Source organism: Pezoporus flaviventris, unplaced genomic scaffold (assembly GCF_033815535.1).
Source record: "Pezoporus flaviventris isolate CSIRO_AGI_PZ_B2104156 unplaced genomic scaffold, CSIRO_AGI_Pfla_v1 ptg000007l, whole genome shotgun sequence".
In the NCBI taxonomy this organism is placed as follows: Eukaryota; Metazoa; Chordata; class Aves; order Psittaciformes; family Psittacidae; genus Pezoporus; species Pezoporus flaviventris.
In genome coordinates this window covers 70,702,671-70,719,899 of record NW_026892555.1, presented here as the reverse complement: position 1 = coordinate 70,719,899, position 17,229 = coordinate 70,702,671, and the positions used below count along the sequence as shown (strand labels likewise).

Genomic DNA, 17,229 nt, shown 5'->3' with positions numbered 1-17,229 from the left:
GCACCAAGTGGATGGGAGACGTTCTGTAAACTGGCTTGGACAGTCTGTCCCAGTGCAGGCTAATGGTGCCCAGCATTAACCTTGGCAGGCTCAGTGCTTGAAATGATGACCTGGTGGACTTTGGGATCTGGCACTGCAGCAACACATCTGTGTGTCTCAGCCAGGGGAGGGAGGAGAGAAGAGTAGAAGCTACCTAAGCTGCAAGAACCACTGTTCCCATACATTTACGTCCTCTTTTAGAATAGATACTCAGCAACCAAAGCCAGATAATTTAAATTACATTTAAGCATATGCACCCTTATGACTAGGCAACATCTGAAAACCCAAGACTGATGAAACTCTTACAAAGGAATTAAGGCAGCATGAAACACAGAGCAAAGCAGTTTATCCCATCTGAAGGTGGGTCTGCTTTCTTAAAGGCTATCCCCCTTCTGTTGTCTTGATGGTTCAGGTTCAAACTCAGGGTTTGAACAGGCCAACATGAAGATGATTCTTCACAGCCCTTCACAACGCTGATAGAATGGTAAGTCTCCCATGGGGCAAAAGCCCCTGTGCTTACACAGACAGTTAAAATTCACTAGATGACAGATTGTTAATGAAATTGTTCTTCAGGTCTTCAAACTGAAAATCTGATAAATTTCAAGTGTCATGTTGAACAGCTTCATAGAAGACTACTTTGCAAACCTTACTTGCTTCAACTATAGGCAGTATGGGCCTTATCTCTCTACTTCCTGGTCAATTTGCTCAATTGCTGCAATTTAGGGTGTGCTTGATACCCCTCCCTTCCTTCCCTGAAGAGCCATCCTTGGCACTAGGTAAGTAATTAACCAGGCCTAGAAATGGCTGTCCCATCTGATCAAACCTAAGACCCTAATTATATTGACCACTTACCTTTCTGCTTAAATAAAGAACCATTTACCTGCTACATGGTGCAGTCTGCCCAAAACTAATGCCCACCTCAGACAAGGACATTTGTAGTTCAGGTAACTTGATTTCAGTTAAAGTAACTCTTTACAGGTCTCCGGAACAGCAAGCCTTACCTAAAAGGAGGTACTTAAGAAATCTCAGGTATGGGGTAAAGAAAGCTCCATAACCTATTTAAAAAACGCCAAAGAAATCACAGACACATCTCTAAAGCACAACAATCATGCCTTTTCATGGTTAACAGCACAGCATCAGATCTTGTATTGGAACAGACCACTGTGTTCTCCCCTAACCAAATGGCAGGGTTTCACACTCTCAGAGAAAATCAGTAACGTAATTTATGCACAGAAAATAATGAAGTGTAAAAAATAGTCTACAATATATATGGGTACACAGAAAAAAAAAACAGTTCTTTTGTAATGCTTATACTGCAGTAATAGGTTACTTCACAAGCCCTCAGAAAGAAAACGAAACTTCCAGCAATTACTAATAAAATACCTGTATTTCTGCATTTCTTTAATCATGTTTGAATCCCATTTGACTTCACAATTTTAAGAACATCATATCACCACACCTTTCACACTGATGTGCAAAACAGTCCCGAAACTAAACAAAGTCCTCAACAGTGATGATCTATTAGACTTCATAAAGTCACTGCACCCATGTATTAGCAGGGGTTGGACAAAAATTCTAATAGAAACTATGCTGCAGTGCTGCCTACCTACAAACTGTCAATTCACAACAGCTGGACAGAAAACAAAACAAAAACTAAGGTAAGACTAACATGGGTCCATCCTGGGTATTTCAGTGTCTTATCCCTGTTTCTCAAAATGAAAGAAACTTGCAGGACTTTCCACATCTTCAGAGTCATTGTGAAAACACAAAAAAACAGTAACTAGTCTTGACTGTAGTCAAAATGCAAGCAGCTCAAAGGTAGTTTTTAGCCTGAGAATTCTTCTCAGTGCTCTGGATACTTCACCTATTTCTAATTTACAAAAACCTAGGTACAATACGAAATGTTAATTGTTACACTTGTTCAGCTATTACTATATATTTATGTTTATATATCTCCATCTCAATGTAGTGGCTGCCATGTTTTCCCCTCCTTGAGGAAAGTGAGCTAATGGGAGGTAGCTCCACCAATTATCCTGCATAAGAAGATGGCTTTATCAGAAAAATCTTTATTGACTTAACATTCTCTAAAGGAAAAAAATTTGCAAAAGCTCAGCAATTTGCATTTAAATAGTAACAGATTACATGTAAAGTTGCAAGCTGTCCCAGAAAAACCCGATGCAAAGTGTAAATCTTTAGTTTTTCCACAAACTGGCACTCAGAAAAAAACCTGCTTGCTATAAGCAAGCATGTCAATCACCTCTTCCTGCTTGGAAGGTTTTGGTTTTGTTTTATAACTAGTTGTTCACAGCATAAGTGTGTCAAGTAACCGCTTATTTTATACAGCTTCTCCCCCCCTTTTTGCTAACGCCTACTGGACACATCCCACAAAGTTACCCACAGCACGTCAGAACATAAACTGCAATGCTTCAATGTGGTTAGCAGAAGCAGCTGCTTTAATTCTCCACAAATCCTCTGAATACTGAGCTACATTAAGGCTTCAGCAGTTCAAAGAGTTCCCTAACTATCAGTATGCTACTGGAGGAAAATCTGGTGTAGCACACAAAACAAAGCAAGCAAACCCCTACAAACAAGACGTGCCCAGATAAAGGCCCTCCAAACAGAGAGATTTCTACAGAGACTGGAAAGCTGGTCAGACAGAATAAAAGGTCAAGAAATCCCACAGGTATAATACCACCGTGGGCACACAACACTTTATCATGCTGGCTTTAGCAATGCTGAAATGCTACAACTACTAACCACAAGAACGCTTCTGCAAATGGATTTCTCCTGTTCACTCCAAGGAAGGTGAGTAAACTGTGGATGAGCTGCAGTTCAAACTGTATTAAAGTGGCTTTAAAACACCTTTCCCTTATTTTTTCTTCCCTGAAACCACTGTTGAAGATGGGGGGAAGAATGTGACTGGTTTTGTTTACCTCGCAGTTTAAGGGGCTAACAGCTTGCACTTGAGAAGCTACCATGCTTCAGCTGAAATGGTGATTAATTCCAGAGATGAGGGATAGTAACTTTTACAGCACAATCAGTATTTATTTCAATACTTTCTCTAGATTTGAGCTATTCATTCTACACCAAAAATGCAGATCTATGAAATAAAGCTAGTCAAAAAGATTTCCTGCTGAGATTAAAGTCAAACCAGAGATCAAAAGAAAGAACAAAATCATAGGATGAGGAAGAAAAGAAACAAACTTTGAACGAGGCTTCAAGAAGCAAGCTGCGGGCAAGAGGAACAAGCTATCTTCTGGATACAGTTGAACTGAAGATCACTGCATCTAGCTAAAACAACAAAACTAACTAGGCAAATTACCTGGGAGTTCACTAGCACACCACCACAATCTAATCCTGCATCCTAATAACACATGCTATTGTGTCAGCATCCCTGTTCCAGAAGATTCTAGTGGGGCAGCCGACAAGAAGTTTCTGGCCTTATGGGTTTATTTGAATCTCTAGGGCAAGTCATGCTCTAAAAGATATGCTGTCAGAAAACTATTTTTCCAATCTGCTCTCATCCAGCATAGCAGTTATGGTTTGCAACTAAACCATCCAGCCAAATCATGTTCAACAGCCAGCAGTTTGTCATCAGAAAAAACTCCAGAAAAAAAAAAACAAGACTGCCAGACATGCCTTTTTCAGAACATCTTTAGCACACTTGGATAACCATTTGCCCATGTCTGGGGGGGAGGGGGATCATGCAGGAATTTCATCAGCACACATGTAGAAAGGCATTCTTCCCATCAAACTGAACACCACACTGTCTTACATTTCTGTACGGTCAGAGTAGAGAACTAGGCTCCTAAAGCTTCTGAAGCTTTAGTTTGCATTTACCTTAGAACAGCATCTACAGGTGCCTACAGCTACAAAAGCCTTAAGGTGACTACCTCAAACGTTGATGCTGATGTTTGATGTGAAAGAATTCCGAGTCTGTCATGAATTTGGAAAGGAAAAAAAGTTCACAAAAATTGCGTGTGTGTGAATTGGCAGGTAAACGTTCTGTAAGCTGCTTTAATAAATGTAGATCTGCTACGCTCCAGAGACTAACTGAAATGACCTAACAAGTACAATAAACGTGAGACACTAAAGAACATGTATGAAATCTTTCCAACAGGTCCTGACAAGGTAACTTCACATGGTAAGTGATCAGTAAGTCAATCTGGGAAGTACACTGCTTGACCAAAAAGCCAGCAAAGCCAACTCATGGACAAAGAACCACCAGCTGGGGAGGTAGAGTCTAATGACCACCTGATGCCATACTGTGATGTAAGAAGAGTAAGCAAAAGGAGCAAGACTAGTAGCAGAATTACAGTCCTGGACTGCAGGAGCAGATTTCTGGCTTGCTCAAGGATCTGCTTGCCAGATTCTCATGGAAAACTGCTCTCAAGGATGAAGGGGCCCCTTGATCTCCCCAAGACAGCCTCCTTAAAGCTCAAGGATGGTGCATGTTGGCGTGCAGAAAGTTACAACAAAATGGCAGAAAGCCAGGGCGAATGGACAGGCAGCTCCTGCCTCAGCTCAAATGCTGAAATGCAAAGATCAAAGCAGGAAGAGTTTACAAGAAAGAATATGAAGAGTATCTGCCCAAGCAGAAGAGCTGGAGTAAGTGAAAGATACCAAGAAAAAAAACAAGAAATGCTTCTACAGGTAAGCAAGGGCAAAAGGATATCTAGTATTAGTCTGGTTAGTTCTCAGTTGTGCATGGGACCCAGCAGCTAAGGACACAGATGATGAATGGCTTGCCTCAGTTTTTCCTAGTAAAGTTAAGCTTCACATCTCCCAGTTCTTTGAGCACTGTATCAGCACCTGGAGGACTGAACAATTACTCACAGCAAAGGAGGGTTATGGATCACACGAGGTAACTGAACCAAGTCCCTGGGATCATATGGGATGCATCAGAAGGTGCTAAGGAAACTGTCAATACCACTGCAAGGCTACTCCCTCTCCCCTACAAAAAATAAGTCACTGATGAGAGGAGGATCCTGATGGCTGCAGAGGCAAAAATCACATTCATCTTCAACATCAGGATGTGAGGAACCAGAAGCTGGACAGCCTCATCCAGTTTCTGGCAATATTATAGAACAAGTCTTCCTGAAAAACACTGCCAGGCACACACAGGACAAAAAAGCAATTGGTTAATCTATGCTGGCTGTTCCAAAGAACAGTCATAACTGACATTTCATATCACAGTTTTACATATTGAAGGTCTTATCTCTCAAGAAACCAAAACATGCTGATTATAGATCATCAAGCTGCCTTCTGATTTCCTCACGCTAGGTTCTTCACACAGATAATTAAAATTTTACAATATTGGCCAATCTTATGGGATTTTAGAATATCTAATTATTTTCATTGGAAAAAAGTAGGCACCTCATTTGTGCTCTCCACAGCCCAAAGCAATCTGCCTCAGACGTAGATGAAGACCGTAGAATAGTTAACTGCAAACATGAGAAGGACCTTCTGCAACAGCATAAAATTCATCAAAAATACTTATGCGCCTCCACTGAAGTATCAGTTTTACTAGAACCCACATGAGCTGAAATAATGGTCTGTCATTCTCCTACATTAATAGCTTCAAGAACTTCTTCAAGAAAGGTGCCAACACCACTTTGTCAGAAACCCCTTCCTGAACTGTGCAGAAGTATTCAGTATTCTGGGGAACTTGCCAGCATAACAGTATTTACTGTATGACTAATATGCATTAATGAAGCACAAATGGACAACTATTTACTTGTGCTAATAACTAAAGCGCTTTATTAGAGCTAAGGCCTCTAGCATGAAGGATTGCCAGGTTCCCCCACTTGCCAAAATTATGTCAAAAAATGGAGCCAGTGTGTAAGACATGAAGAGCTGCAGCCAGTGCATAGAAAAGTCTTAAGTCATTGTTTAACTTCAGCTTGCAAAGGACAAGCATGCTCCAAAACCACTGGCTGTTTCCGAGGGCTGGTCTTTTCATTGTAGAGGCTAGAGTTTCAAGTATGTGCACTGGCCTTACCAGTACGAAAGCCAAAGCTATCTTAAAATAGCAGTAAAGCTTGAAAGCTTTGCTGGGTATTTGTGTTCTACCTTTGACTGCTTGTTCTTTCAAAACTAGAAATAAAAACACTGTATCTTAATGCCTCAGATTAAAATATCAATACTATCTAGCATAAAAGGCTATTAATACCAATCTCTGGCCCTTTCTACATGAAGGATTCCTGAAAGCTGATCAATTTAGTAAAATTCCATCCTAAAAAAGCAAAGCAAACCCTTCAAGAACTATGTCCTTGTTCTATGCCACACTCTCCATCCCACATCTCCATGAAGGGAGCATACCTGCGATTCTAGAAATAAAGGATACACCTGAAATGCGAAGTTTTGTGGGAACCTAGGGAAAACTTTAAAATAGCATTTCAGGCTGCATTATATTAGAAAACAAAAGAAAAATTCTTAGAAGATGCAAAATAAGCAGATGAAGATCCTCTTCAGTGACAGCTAGTGCTAGCTGGCCTTGACATATTCATCCTTAGCTTTACAAAGTAAGTAGCACATCCACCACCAAAGCCATAGTGAGTTTAAGCTATCCATTCTTGTTTGAATCAGCAGCTTTGGTTGAGGACTCAGTTGCAGAATTAACAACTAGCTGGTCTGCAAGTGTAAGAACAAAATGATCCCTGCCATGACACATCACATTTACAGTAATGTTTGGAACCTTCTTTTTAGAAGCAGAAAATTTATCCTCTCAGAGTCTATCACACTTCAGCAATTTAACGCAGAATCACAGGATTTTGGTTGTGGGATTCTTGTTTGGAGTTCCCTCCCCCTCTATCCATTTTTAACATCAAAAAAAAAAAAAAAAAATCACAAATACTTATGAAATACTGTCCATCCTTTGACCAGTCTCCCTTCAGAGTGTGTATAAGGCAAGAAAATCTACTAGGCATTACTTTTCACAGGGTCTGTACCTAGATATATTTCTTGGAAATACTTAAGTATAAGACAACACAATATTCTTGGTCTTTTCCAAGGATAGAAAAGGCCTGTCTGAGCCAACTGGCATGGACAGCAACACTAAGAATTATCTGAGCCACAGCACTTTCTTAAAAAGTGACAGCTCCAAATGCACAGCAATCTTATCTTCCTCTTAAAAAACAAAATAATATTCTCCACTGGTTATTATTTATGTAAAGCACAGAGCATCTGTTGAAAGAAAGTTCATTGAGACCATACCCTCCCACCACAAACTATCACAAACATAATTCCAGTTGACTATAACAAGGACAGTTAAAAAAATAAAGACTTCCATTATCTTATATTTCAGGTTTCTGTTCTCCAATATATACACTGATGTTTGAAGTACAAAACCATCTCAGGACTGGTGCACAACTTCTCTCTTCTGTTAAGTGAGAGCTGTTACTAACACGAAGATACGCATACTGGTAGTTCTCCAAAATAACCAGTTGGTAAACAGCTTGTTAAATATTTACTCATTTGGAAAAGATTCCATTGTAGGAAAAAAAGATACACAGGATTTAGTTTGGTGCTATAGTCTGCTAAACTGTTAACATTACTTCAGAATGGTCTCATGGAGTTTTCTGAGAAAACACCAGAAAACGATCTGTTTTTATCAATGTGGGTGTTTTTACAATCTGGAAGTGGCATCTTAAAAGTTGCATGCGAGTCAGAACTTAAAGAGATCCACCACTTTTGATATCCCACAGGATCAGTGAAGGTTGGAGGGGACCTCTGGAGGTTATCTGGTCCACCTCTCTGTTCAAGTAGGGCCATTTACAACCTACAGCCAGTTGCCTGCGACCATGTCCAGATGGCTTTGGAGTATTCCATGGGTGGAGATTCCACCGCCTCCCTGGGCAGCCTGTGTCAGTGCTCAGTCATCCTCACAGTGAAAGCGTTGCTTGATGTTTAGAGGGAATCTCCTGTGCTTCAGCTTGTGCCCATTGCCTCAGGTCCTCTCACTGGGCACCACCGAGAAGAGCTTGGTACCATCCTCAGTGCATCCTCTTTTCAGGTATTTATATACATTGACTAGATGCCCCCTCAGCCTTATCTCAAGCAAAAACAGTGGTAAACTTGAGATTTAAACATGTATGAAAACTGGAGCTAAATCAAGGGACACATTTAAGAGACTGCTTGAATATAATGACATGACAAGATTTAAAGACAGGCTCAGTCTACTGTTCAAGCATGAAAATATTAATAGGAAGATGCAAAATTAAGCTTCTTTACTTACATTTGCTCACTTGATTTGCAACATCTACATTGTTTCCTCACCACTGTTAGCAATAATGTAAAAGTAGTAAATGGTACAACTGAACACTAGAGTGGTTTGAGTCCTTTTTTTGGGGTTGATTATATGATTGAAAAACATGGACCAAGTCACTTGAAATTTCTTGCTCCCATTCACCTCCCAAAAAAGCTTCATGCGTTGCCAACCAACTTCTGTGTAAAGTAGAATACAAAAGAAGTGCAAATAGTTAAGTACAGGCTTTCAATTGGAACTGCAGGAAGGTAAACTGGTACAGCAAAACAAGTAACTGATGGGTATCTCTTGTAAGAAAAGAAACTTAATGAATTCTATAAAAGCATAGTGTGAAATACAAATCTGACATTACTCTGCTTCATATACAATATTCTGATGGAACATGACAGCGGGGGGCAAGTGCACTTCCAATGGCCTCTTTAAGAGGTAAGCAACGTATTTTTATTTCTATGTTAGTGAAAACAACTGCTTTTGGAATGCTTTTTTAAGCAGATTTATTTCCAAGAAAAATAGAGTAGCTAGAAATCCAGCTCCAGTTGCTCTTCAACAGAAACTATCAAGCAGCATCAACTCTATCTGTAAAAAGCATTTGCAGTATACAATCAGGGAGACAGATTTCATAATTTCACATTGGAGGCAACATGTCTTGAAAAAACATTCACTAATGTTCTCAACTGCTCTGTACTTTGTCTGCTGCAGTCCGTCAACCCTCTACACCACATACATGTAAACTGTTAAAACAAGAACATCATCAACAAAGTATCTGTTGACTGACACCGTATTTCACAAATCTGATGACTTTCTACATTGGCAGTAGCAACACTTCAGCTTCGTTTCTTCATACAATATGTAGAAGAATGACACGATGCAATAATGCTTTTAATGGCTTTTTTTTCACCAAGCTATGACCAAGGACTTTAAAAGCCTGCTTGTGCACGCTGGTCCTTTCATACTAACAGGGCAGTATGGAAAACCCAAACTTCAGGCCCAGGGAAAGAAGTTACTGCACAGGAACAACTGCAGCTGGAGACAGGAGTGCGAATACGTGAGAGAAGCAGCTCTGCAGACACCAATGTCAGTGCAGGACAGGTGCAGATGCTCCAGGTGCTGGAGCAGAGGTTCCCCTGCAGCCCATGGAGGGCCCCATGCTGGAGCAGAGGGATGCTCAGAGGATGCTATGACCCCGTGGGAAGCCTGCACTGGAGCAGACTCCTGGCAGAACCGGTGGCCCTGTGGAGAGAGGAGCCCACGCTGGAGCAGGTTTGCTGAAGGACTTGTGACCCTGTGGGGAAACCACACTGGAGCAATCTGTTCCTGAAGGGCTTCACACATGGAAGGGACCCACACTGGAGTGGTCCGCTCCTGAAGGACTGCATCCCATGGAAGGTACCCATGCTGGAGCAGTCTGTTCCTGAAGAGCTGCACCCATGGAAGAAACTCATGCTGGAACAGTCTGCTCCCAAAGGATGCACCCATGGAAGGGACCCACGCTGGAACAGTCTGTTCCTGAAGAGCTGCACCCATGGAAGGGACCCACACTGAAGCAGTTCATGAAGAACTGCTCACATTGGAGAAGTTGGTAATGGGCTGTCTGCTGTGGGAGGGACCTCACTTTGGAGCAGAGAAAGAACATGAGGAGTCTGCATCTTGAGGAGGAAGGAGCAGCAGAGACAACGTGTGAACTGACCTTAACCCCCATTCCCCGTCTTCCTGCACTGCTGGAGTGGGAGGAGGTAGAGAAAATCAGGAGTAAAGTTAAGCCCAGGAAAAAGAAAGAGATGGAGGGAAGATGCTTTTAAGTTTTGGGTTTATTTCTCATTACCCTATCATGATTTTAATTGGTAATAAATTAACTTCACCAAGTTGAGTCTGTTTTGCCCATGATGGTAATTGGTGAGTGATCTCTCCCTATCCTTACCCCAACCCATAAGCCTTTCACTGTATTTTTCCTCTTCTGTCCAGTGGAGAAGGGCAGTGATAGAGCAGCTTTGGTGGGTACCTGGCATCCAACCAGGGCCAACCCACAAGTCATAAGAAAGATCTCCGTAGTCTTGATAAGGAATTGTCAATAGCTAAATGAATAAAGATTTTCAAACAGTGACAGGCAGACAATGAGGGCCAAAAGGTAGGTCTTGACAGCCCTTCCCACACAGGTTTTCTGTCTACTTGGACATATTCTGCAATTCATTTTTTTCATGCTGTGTTTTTTAGGACAAAAGACATTTGTCAAAAGACAAACACGGACAGCAGCATAACACTGAACTGAACTGACTGTTCAATTCCAATGAAGCAGAGATAAGAGTCACAAAGAAAGAATCTGGATTTCATAGGGATGAGGATTACAGCATCCCACTAAGATAACTCTGAATTAGAGATAAGCTTTTTTTTTTAACTTTGCTAAACCAGAAACCCTCCCTAACTGCCCAACCAAAGCAAATAACCCATTAAATGCAACATCCAAGTCTCCCAAAAACCCACACTCACCAAGACAAAGCACCCCTTGGAAAATAATTATAACCTCAATATGACATGGACTTGGATCAGGCAACCTCCAAGGGGTCTTCTAACTTAGTGTATCATTTTATGGAAAACGAGGATGAAAGCTGCCATAGTAAAACCCGGAGAACCTGTGCCTAGCGGGTGCTCCAGCTGAAGGCAAAGAAATGTGACTGTTGTAGTAACAGCAGCACCTCATCTTCACATCCACAAATCTGACATCATTAAAGAAGGCTATTACAGTAGCTGGCCTCTAAATGATTAATCCTGTTAGATATTCCCTACTCTTGAAGGGCACAAAGCTTCAAGTATGATGTGCAATGTTCTGGTCTCTAATAGTCCTCTGTTCAAGAGGACTATCAGCAATCCTGAAATCCACAGCTCTGTACATGTAAGGGAAAGCAATTTCCATTTTCCCCCTATTTTATGACCAAGTGCTTGTAGTGCATTTCATGCCAAGTCAGATGATGAGTATGATATGAACAAGTCTCTTCTCTAATAAGAATTCAGCTCTCTCAGAACAAACTCTATTAATTATTACTAAAGTGATGCCTGCATCTTGCTTATGAGAAAATAAACAGAAGGCAGAAAATAGATGAACAGAACACTGCCGCATGCCCAGTGTTTCATCTTCAGAAACTGAGAGAAATAAACCCCATATCCTTTTGTTATTTATGTCGTTGAGACTTGTGCGATTCATGCAAAGGGTTAAAGAACTAAATCTTCCCCCCCGAGTTAAAGTCACTGCGCATAAATACTGTTGTGACTACAGATTGCAAAAGAACGGAAACACAGTAAATCATCCCATTTTTTTTCTGAGAAATTCTGGGACTATGTTCTGAATTTCCAGGAACAGAAGATAAACACTGCCAATTCTCACTGCCGGATTTTTATTGAAGAGTTTGAGAATTTGGAAAGGGCTCCTGAAAGCCACTAAAAGGTAGTATTGATTTTTTTCCACAAAGCTAGAGATTGTTTCTAGGAGAATGCACTCAGTGTGACTGGTTTGTGTGCTAACTCCTGAGAAAGCAAAAAAAAAAAAAAAACACAACACAAATACATAATAAAAAAAGGCTCTTAAACAAAACCTGAAAGCTTCTCAAAGTAGCAAACATTGCAAGGCAGAGCCCACTAAGAAAAGCTGGAAATCTTGCCTGACTCCCCAAAAACATCAAAAAGATGGGGTAGAAAGGAGCTGGCAACAAGGCATCCTTAAGGATATTCTGTACTTCACTTATCCAGGTTGTCATTTCTCTTGCTGTCTGCTTTGAATGCAGTCCCCAGCTGAACCCATCATTTTATCCTGAACACTTAAGTTATAACATTAAGGTCCCAACCTCGTGGGCTCTGGAAGAATATTCTCTCTAACCTTCCATTTAGATTAAGTCAGCAAAATGTACTAGAAAAAAATAGAATACTTCTTCACACACTAATCTAGAGCATATTTAGTTTAACCTTCTTTCAGCCCTTTACCAACACAATACTGGCACTGCAGCCAAATTTGAAAGACAAGTTGATGAAAGCTTCCAAGTCAGATTTAGTAGGGGTGGAAAAACAGATGTTCAGGATTTTTTTCATGCAAACTTCACTTCTGATAGAAGGCACAGTAGTTGTGGATGGGCTTCCAAAGCTAGTCTTTAAGCTGGTTATAAGCACTTAGGATAGTTAACACAGTAAGGTATGACCAAAAATAATTAAGACAGTGGGAAAGTGACCCTTTATTAAGTTACCTATGTTTCTTTGATACTTTAGTCTTTTCATTGCCCCAGACTAAAGCAGATTATCAACAGGGGTTGTAAGAGCAAGAAGTACCACCAGGAAAATTTGCATTCTTACTGATTATGAACCACTAAAGACACTATTTTCATGTGAAAGTGAGAACTTGCAACTCAAAAATGACTGCCTACAATGTCAAGTTTCTTTTACATAGCTCTCCTCTCTCTCAGCTTCATATCATGACTCAGATAATGCTCTAAATGAATTGGAAGCATAATTTCAAAGCATCAAAATTATGAAGTCCAGACACATCTATTCACATGTTCTTTTAAAATCGTAAGATCCAGGCATAGTAACACCTGATTACTCAAATTCCATTCCATTTTTATAGCTGCAAAAACAGTTACAATGGAACTATTATTTATTTTTTTTGTTATCAGGAAAAGCATTCAGGTACATTCAACTGACAACTCGGCACACACTAACATTAGTCGTTTAATTCGAAGATTTCTGTTGGGGAATAAAACTGTAAATCAGCACGTTATGAAACAAATGTATAAAGCCTACAGAGGTTTGCTGGGGAGTTTGCTGCTGGTGTTGTTTGGTTTTTTGCTTTCCTTTCAAATGACTAGTATGACAGTAGCAATCACTACTAGTAATGCTTCTCCTGGGAGAAAAAGATTTCTGTGTCACATGATACTCTGTTTAATTATTTATCTGCAGGGCTCAAAATCATAACTGAATCCTTACAGTGGTGAGCACACTATGAAAACAAGAGGAAAAAAAGGGCAAAAAACAGGTCATGTCCAAAATAACAAATTTGCAGTTCCATAAAGAATACAAAGCGTGCATTGCGTCAACCAAAACTGCCTGGGAAAAAACAACATACGAGAACTTCAACAGTGCATTTCTGCCTAACACCTTCGATTTGAGCTGATTTTTTTTTTTTAATATATTCTTTGTAATATGCCATATTGGCTGCTTAGATACAGCATAATGACTCAACAAACATAGGATCTACCCAAGTGTAAAAATCTCTGCCTTTGTTCCTACAAATACAGTGTTCAGCAAACACTGATACTTTTTGGTGCAAGGCATTTCACTGGAATTAAAGCCTGCTTTTTTGTCGTTTTTGTACACAAGTGCCTTCTCCCAGATATGACCTGGTCATTTTGAGCACAGATATCAAACATTAAATCAGTATGTATTAGTGACCCATTTTTTTCAGCAGCAGGTCTTGAATACAGGATGGTAACAGAGGCTCTGTTCCTAAACATTCACAAAACCCAGAGAATTGCCAGACAGCTATTAGCAGTTTGATGAAAAGTTTGAATGCACAATCAATCATTGGCACACAGCAATATGATGGTACAAACTGACAGGAACATGCAGTTTCATAACTTACTATCCGATAAGGAAGATGTAAAAAGGAGTCTGGGCAGCCAGCTAAAGCCATTTGTTCCTTCAAGTTTTCTTCAAATTACATCTACTGCTTCACAGGACCTGCGGAGTACAAACAAACTGTCAGAAACCATACTGAAGACATTTCATCAACTTATTGTTGAAAACAGTTGGAGGGGAAAGACCGAGAAGAGCAAGATGAGGTGACGAGGATTTGCATCAACTTGGAGTAGCAAATCTGCACGTTTGCTGTCTGTATCCTACCAAACACTTTCAAATGGGTATTTCATTCAATGACTACTCTCATGCTGAATGGCTCGTCCTTTATTTCCACAATCCAGGCAAAAAAAAAGAAAAAAGAAAGCCTCTCTTCACATCTAGACCCTAACGGTTTGAAGACTGGCTCTCTCCAACTGAGGATATGTTATCAAGTGCAGAAAGGAAACACTGAAATCTGGGAGTTAATTAGTATGCCAACCATTTATCATTGAATCATTCAGGTTGGAAAAGACCCATAAAATAGATATCATCATGCAGCACTAGGCTTCAACACCTAATTGCACAACTTCACCCTTTCCTGCCTGCCTTTTCTCTCACAGCTTTATTATAATGCAATATATGAAATAGGGTGTTCCATGCAAATCTGCATTTAAGTCTTGCATTTCTGAGTGATTATTAGCAGCAACTTTACAGAGTAAGAAGCGTTTCTTTTAAGCATCACTTCCATGATCAAATAGAGCTTGAAAAGGAATCTGTTGCAGGTGGATATGGCTAAAGAACTAAAAGTGACAAAAGAGAATGCAGTATTAATCCAATGTCAATAAAATTAAGCGCTGCTTCCAAACAAGGAAACAAAACTAAACAAAACCATATAAATAAAGAAAGCACTATTTGCTGGTTCCAGCATTTCTCCCAACCAGTGGCATTCAGAATGAGGCATCCCTGCGTACAAGCCACGTCATGCCACCTCCAAGCGGGTGAAAAAAGGATGGCACAGGGAGAGAGACAGCCGACAGCAAAGCACAGCTGCAACTTCCACTCCTACCACAAGTGAGCTCCTGTCTTGTTCATTGTCAATTATCAATCACATACGCAAAACAAAAGTTGAGTTTTAAACAGGCTCTCTAGTACGCATGAACTGTCACCAAACTAAAGCTCCCAGCAAGACTTCTAGGACAGTTAAGTCATGGACAAGGGTAAAAGACATCTTGGAAAAACTGCTCCTGGAGGAGTTCCAGCCCATGGTCCACAGAGACCATGCACTCCTTAAGGAAGCTATATTTCACCTACTTCCAGGATAAGTTCATCTGAAGTATGGCAGCCACCTCCTCTATGAGAAAGGCAGGCAAACTTTTGGGAGCTTCTTTCCAGGAAGAAGTTACTGGGCTTCTGTTGTTTTCCTGAAGTAGCAACTTTCTGGGATCAAGTCATATAGCCAATTACCTTGGGAGGAAACTGGTTTGGCAACATCAAGTTTGAAAATCTATTTAACCCAATCTGAATAAATAAAGTTGTTTGTTCTAAACACTTTCTTCTACAGCATTTAATACCAAGTCTGAAAGGATTTATACTGGGGGGGAAGATCACCTCAAACACCTAACTCTGTAGGCACAATACCCAACTGGTATTGTTCCTAGTCTTTAAAGCATACAAACAGCAGTCTACAGCCATCTAACTCCACATCTAAAAGTTTGTAGTAAGCTTTTAAGACAGATGTAAATATCTCATTTGCAGTGCTAGATTTGCCTCAGCCAGCCAGCTTGCTCTGGGAGAATTAAGCGCAGATTCATGAAAACCTCTTCTCTTGGATGATTCGTGCAAAAGAAAAAAAAAAAGTAAAAAAAGAACTTAATTTTGGGGAATAGAGTTTTCTGCAAGTATATCTACAGTGAAATTAGGCAAGCCACTGGAATAGATGCTCTGAAGTTGGTACAATGCATCAATAAACAAAGAGAACTGTATTACTGGCCTGTAAATCCACCAAGATTAAAAGAAAGTTTAGTTACAGGTATAAGGGAAAAGAATTCAGCCTTACACTGCAACAGTTTTCTGTTTATTATGTTTTCAGTATTTAGAGAACAAGAACAGGCGCGGCTGTAAATTTAACTGTAGGTTATTTAGGACTGAATATCACAATAGTGGTCGGCCTCTTGATGTTTCAAGCAAAAGGCACTGATTCACTTATAGCAAGACAGATTAAATATGTTCCTAAACAACACCAGACCAATTTGTCTACTCCAGGGCGTGCTGCAGTTTATGCCACAGCCCCATTACGCCAATGGAAGATCATAAATTACCTCAAACAATAGCTGGAGTCAGGACTGCATAATTTATCAAGACCCATTTGCTTCACTGCTACATTCTTGAGTATTCATTTGTTAACACCCCAGAAACAGAGGAAAGCAATAATCTCTAGATGATATCATTCCTGGTCAGTCACACATTAACACTGATTTAAGATCGCATCTCTTTTGTCTGTCTAAAAGCAGTTTATCAAAGTACTCCTACCCTAGGAATACAAAAAAGCCTTTGCTCACCTTTAAGATCTAAGGTTCTGCTGTACCACATCAACAAGTAATAAGTTTTACAGGGACAGAACTCTATGCCAATTCATGCATTCAGCAGATAAAAATTAAGATTTAAAGAGTAAATCAACTCTCTTTGGTTTTGTCTTTAAATATGATTTTTACCATGCCAGTTATCTTCAGAGACCATAACCACATGCAAATTTGCTTGCCCTTTCCACATGCAAGTTAAATAGCACAAATCAAAGAGACATTTAAGAGCCAAGTTACTGCCCTTATCCCGAAACACCTTAGATGGGGAAGGGCAACTCCAAAGGACTGCAAACATAAAACAAGCTATGTAGTTGATCACTGTTGCAAAACTCAGGACATTCAGTGGCAAGAACAACTGTTGTGAAGCACTGAGCCAGACAGCCTATGCACATTCAAAACCAAGTGACTTCATGTGCTTTTATTGGCTTGAGAGGTCTTCCCTGGACAGTCTCTGAATGAAGGACAGTCACAATAAACCAAGTTTCATAGGTCATACGATTGCTTCTGGTATGATATTCTCATTCCTAAAGAATGGTCTACTGTGAGGGATAGCTTTGATGTCTCAGCCTCTTAAGTGTTAAACCAGCTCACATCATCTAAACAAAGACTGATATTCATCCTGCATGGAAAACGTTGCAGGTACGCACCCTAGACACTACCACTGCTCTGAATGAGTTGTTTTTAGTCACAAGCAAATTACCCACCTAACCAGTAGATTAAGTTATCTATTAACAGCAAATTAAGCCTGTCACC

At 40.2% G+C, this 17,229-nt stretch overlaps 1 protein-coding gene across 5 annotated transcripts in view; it reads right to left on the bottom strand.

Annotated features, from left to right (window-relative positions):
- GRB10 (growth factor receptor bound protein 10) overlaps positions 1–17,229 on the bottom strand; it is a 147,272-nt gene that overhangs the window by 93,750 nt on the left and 36,293 nt on the right. For 4 of the 5 annotated variants that reach the window (XR_009742643.1, XM_061449153.1, XM_061449152.1 and 1 more), the window contains exon 2: positions 13,923–14,020. The exons of the other annotated variant lie outside the window; for it this stretch is intronic. Coding sequence is in view for 3 of the 4 variants with exons in the window: in XM_061449153.1 (XP_061305137.1) it covers positions 13,923–13,973 (51 nt within the window). In the remaining variant the exon portion in view is untranslated. The remainder of the gene's footprint in view (positions 1–13,922; positions 14,021–17,229) is intronic. 5 annotated transcript variants of the gene reach the window in all.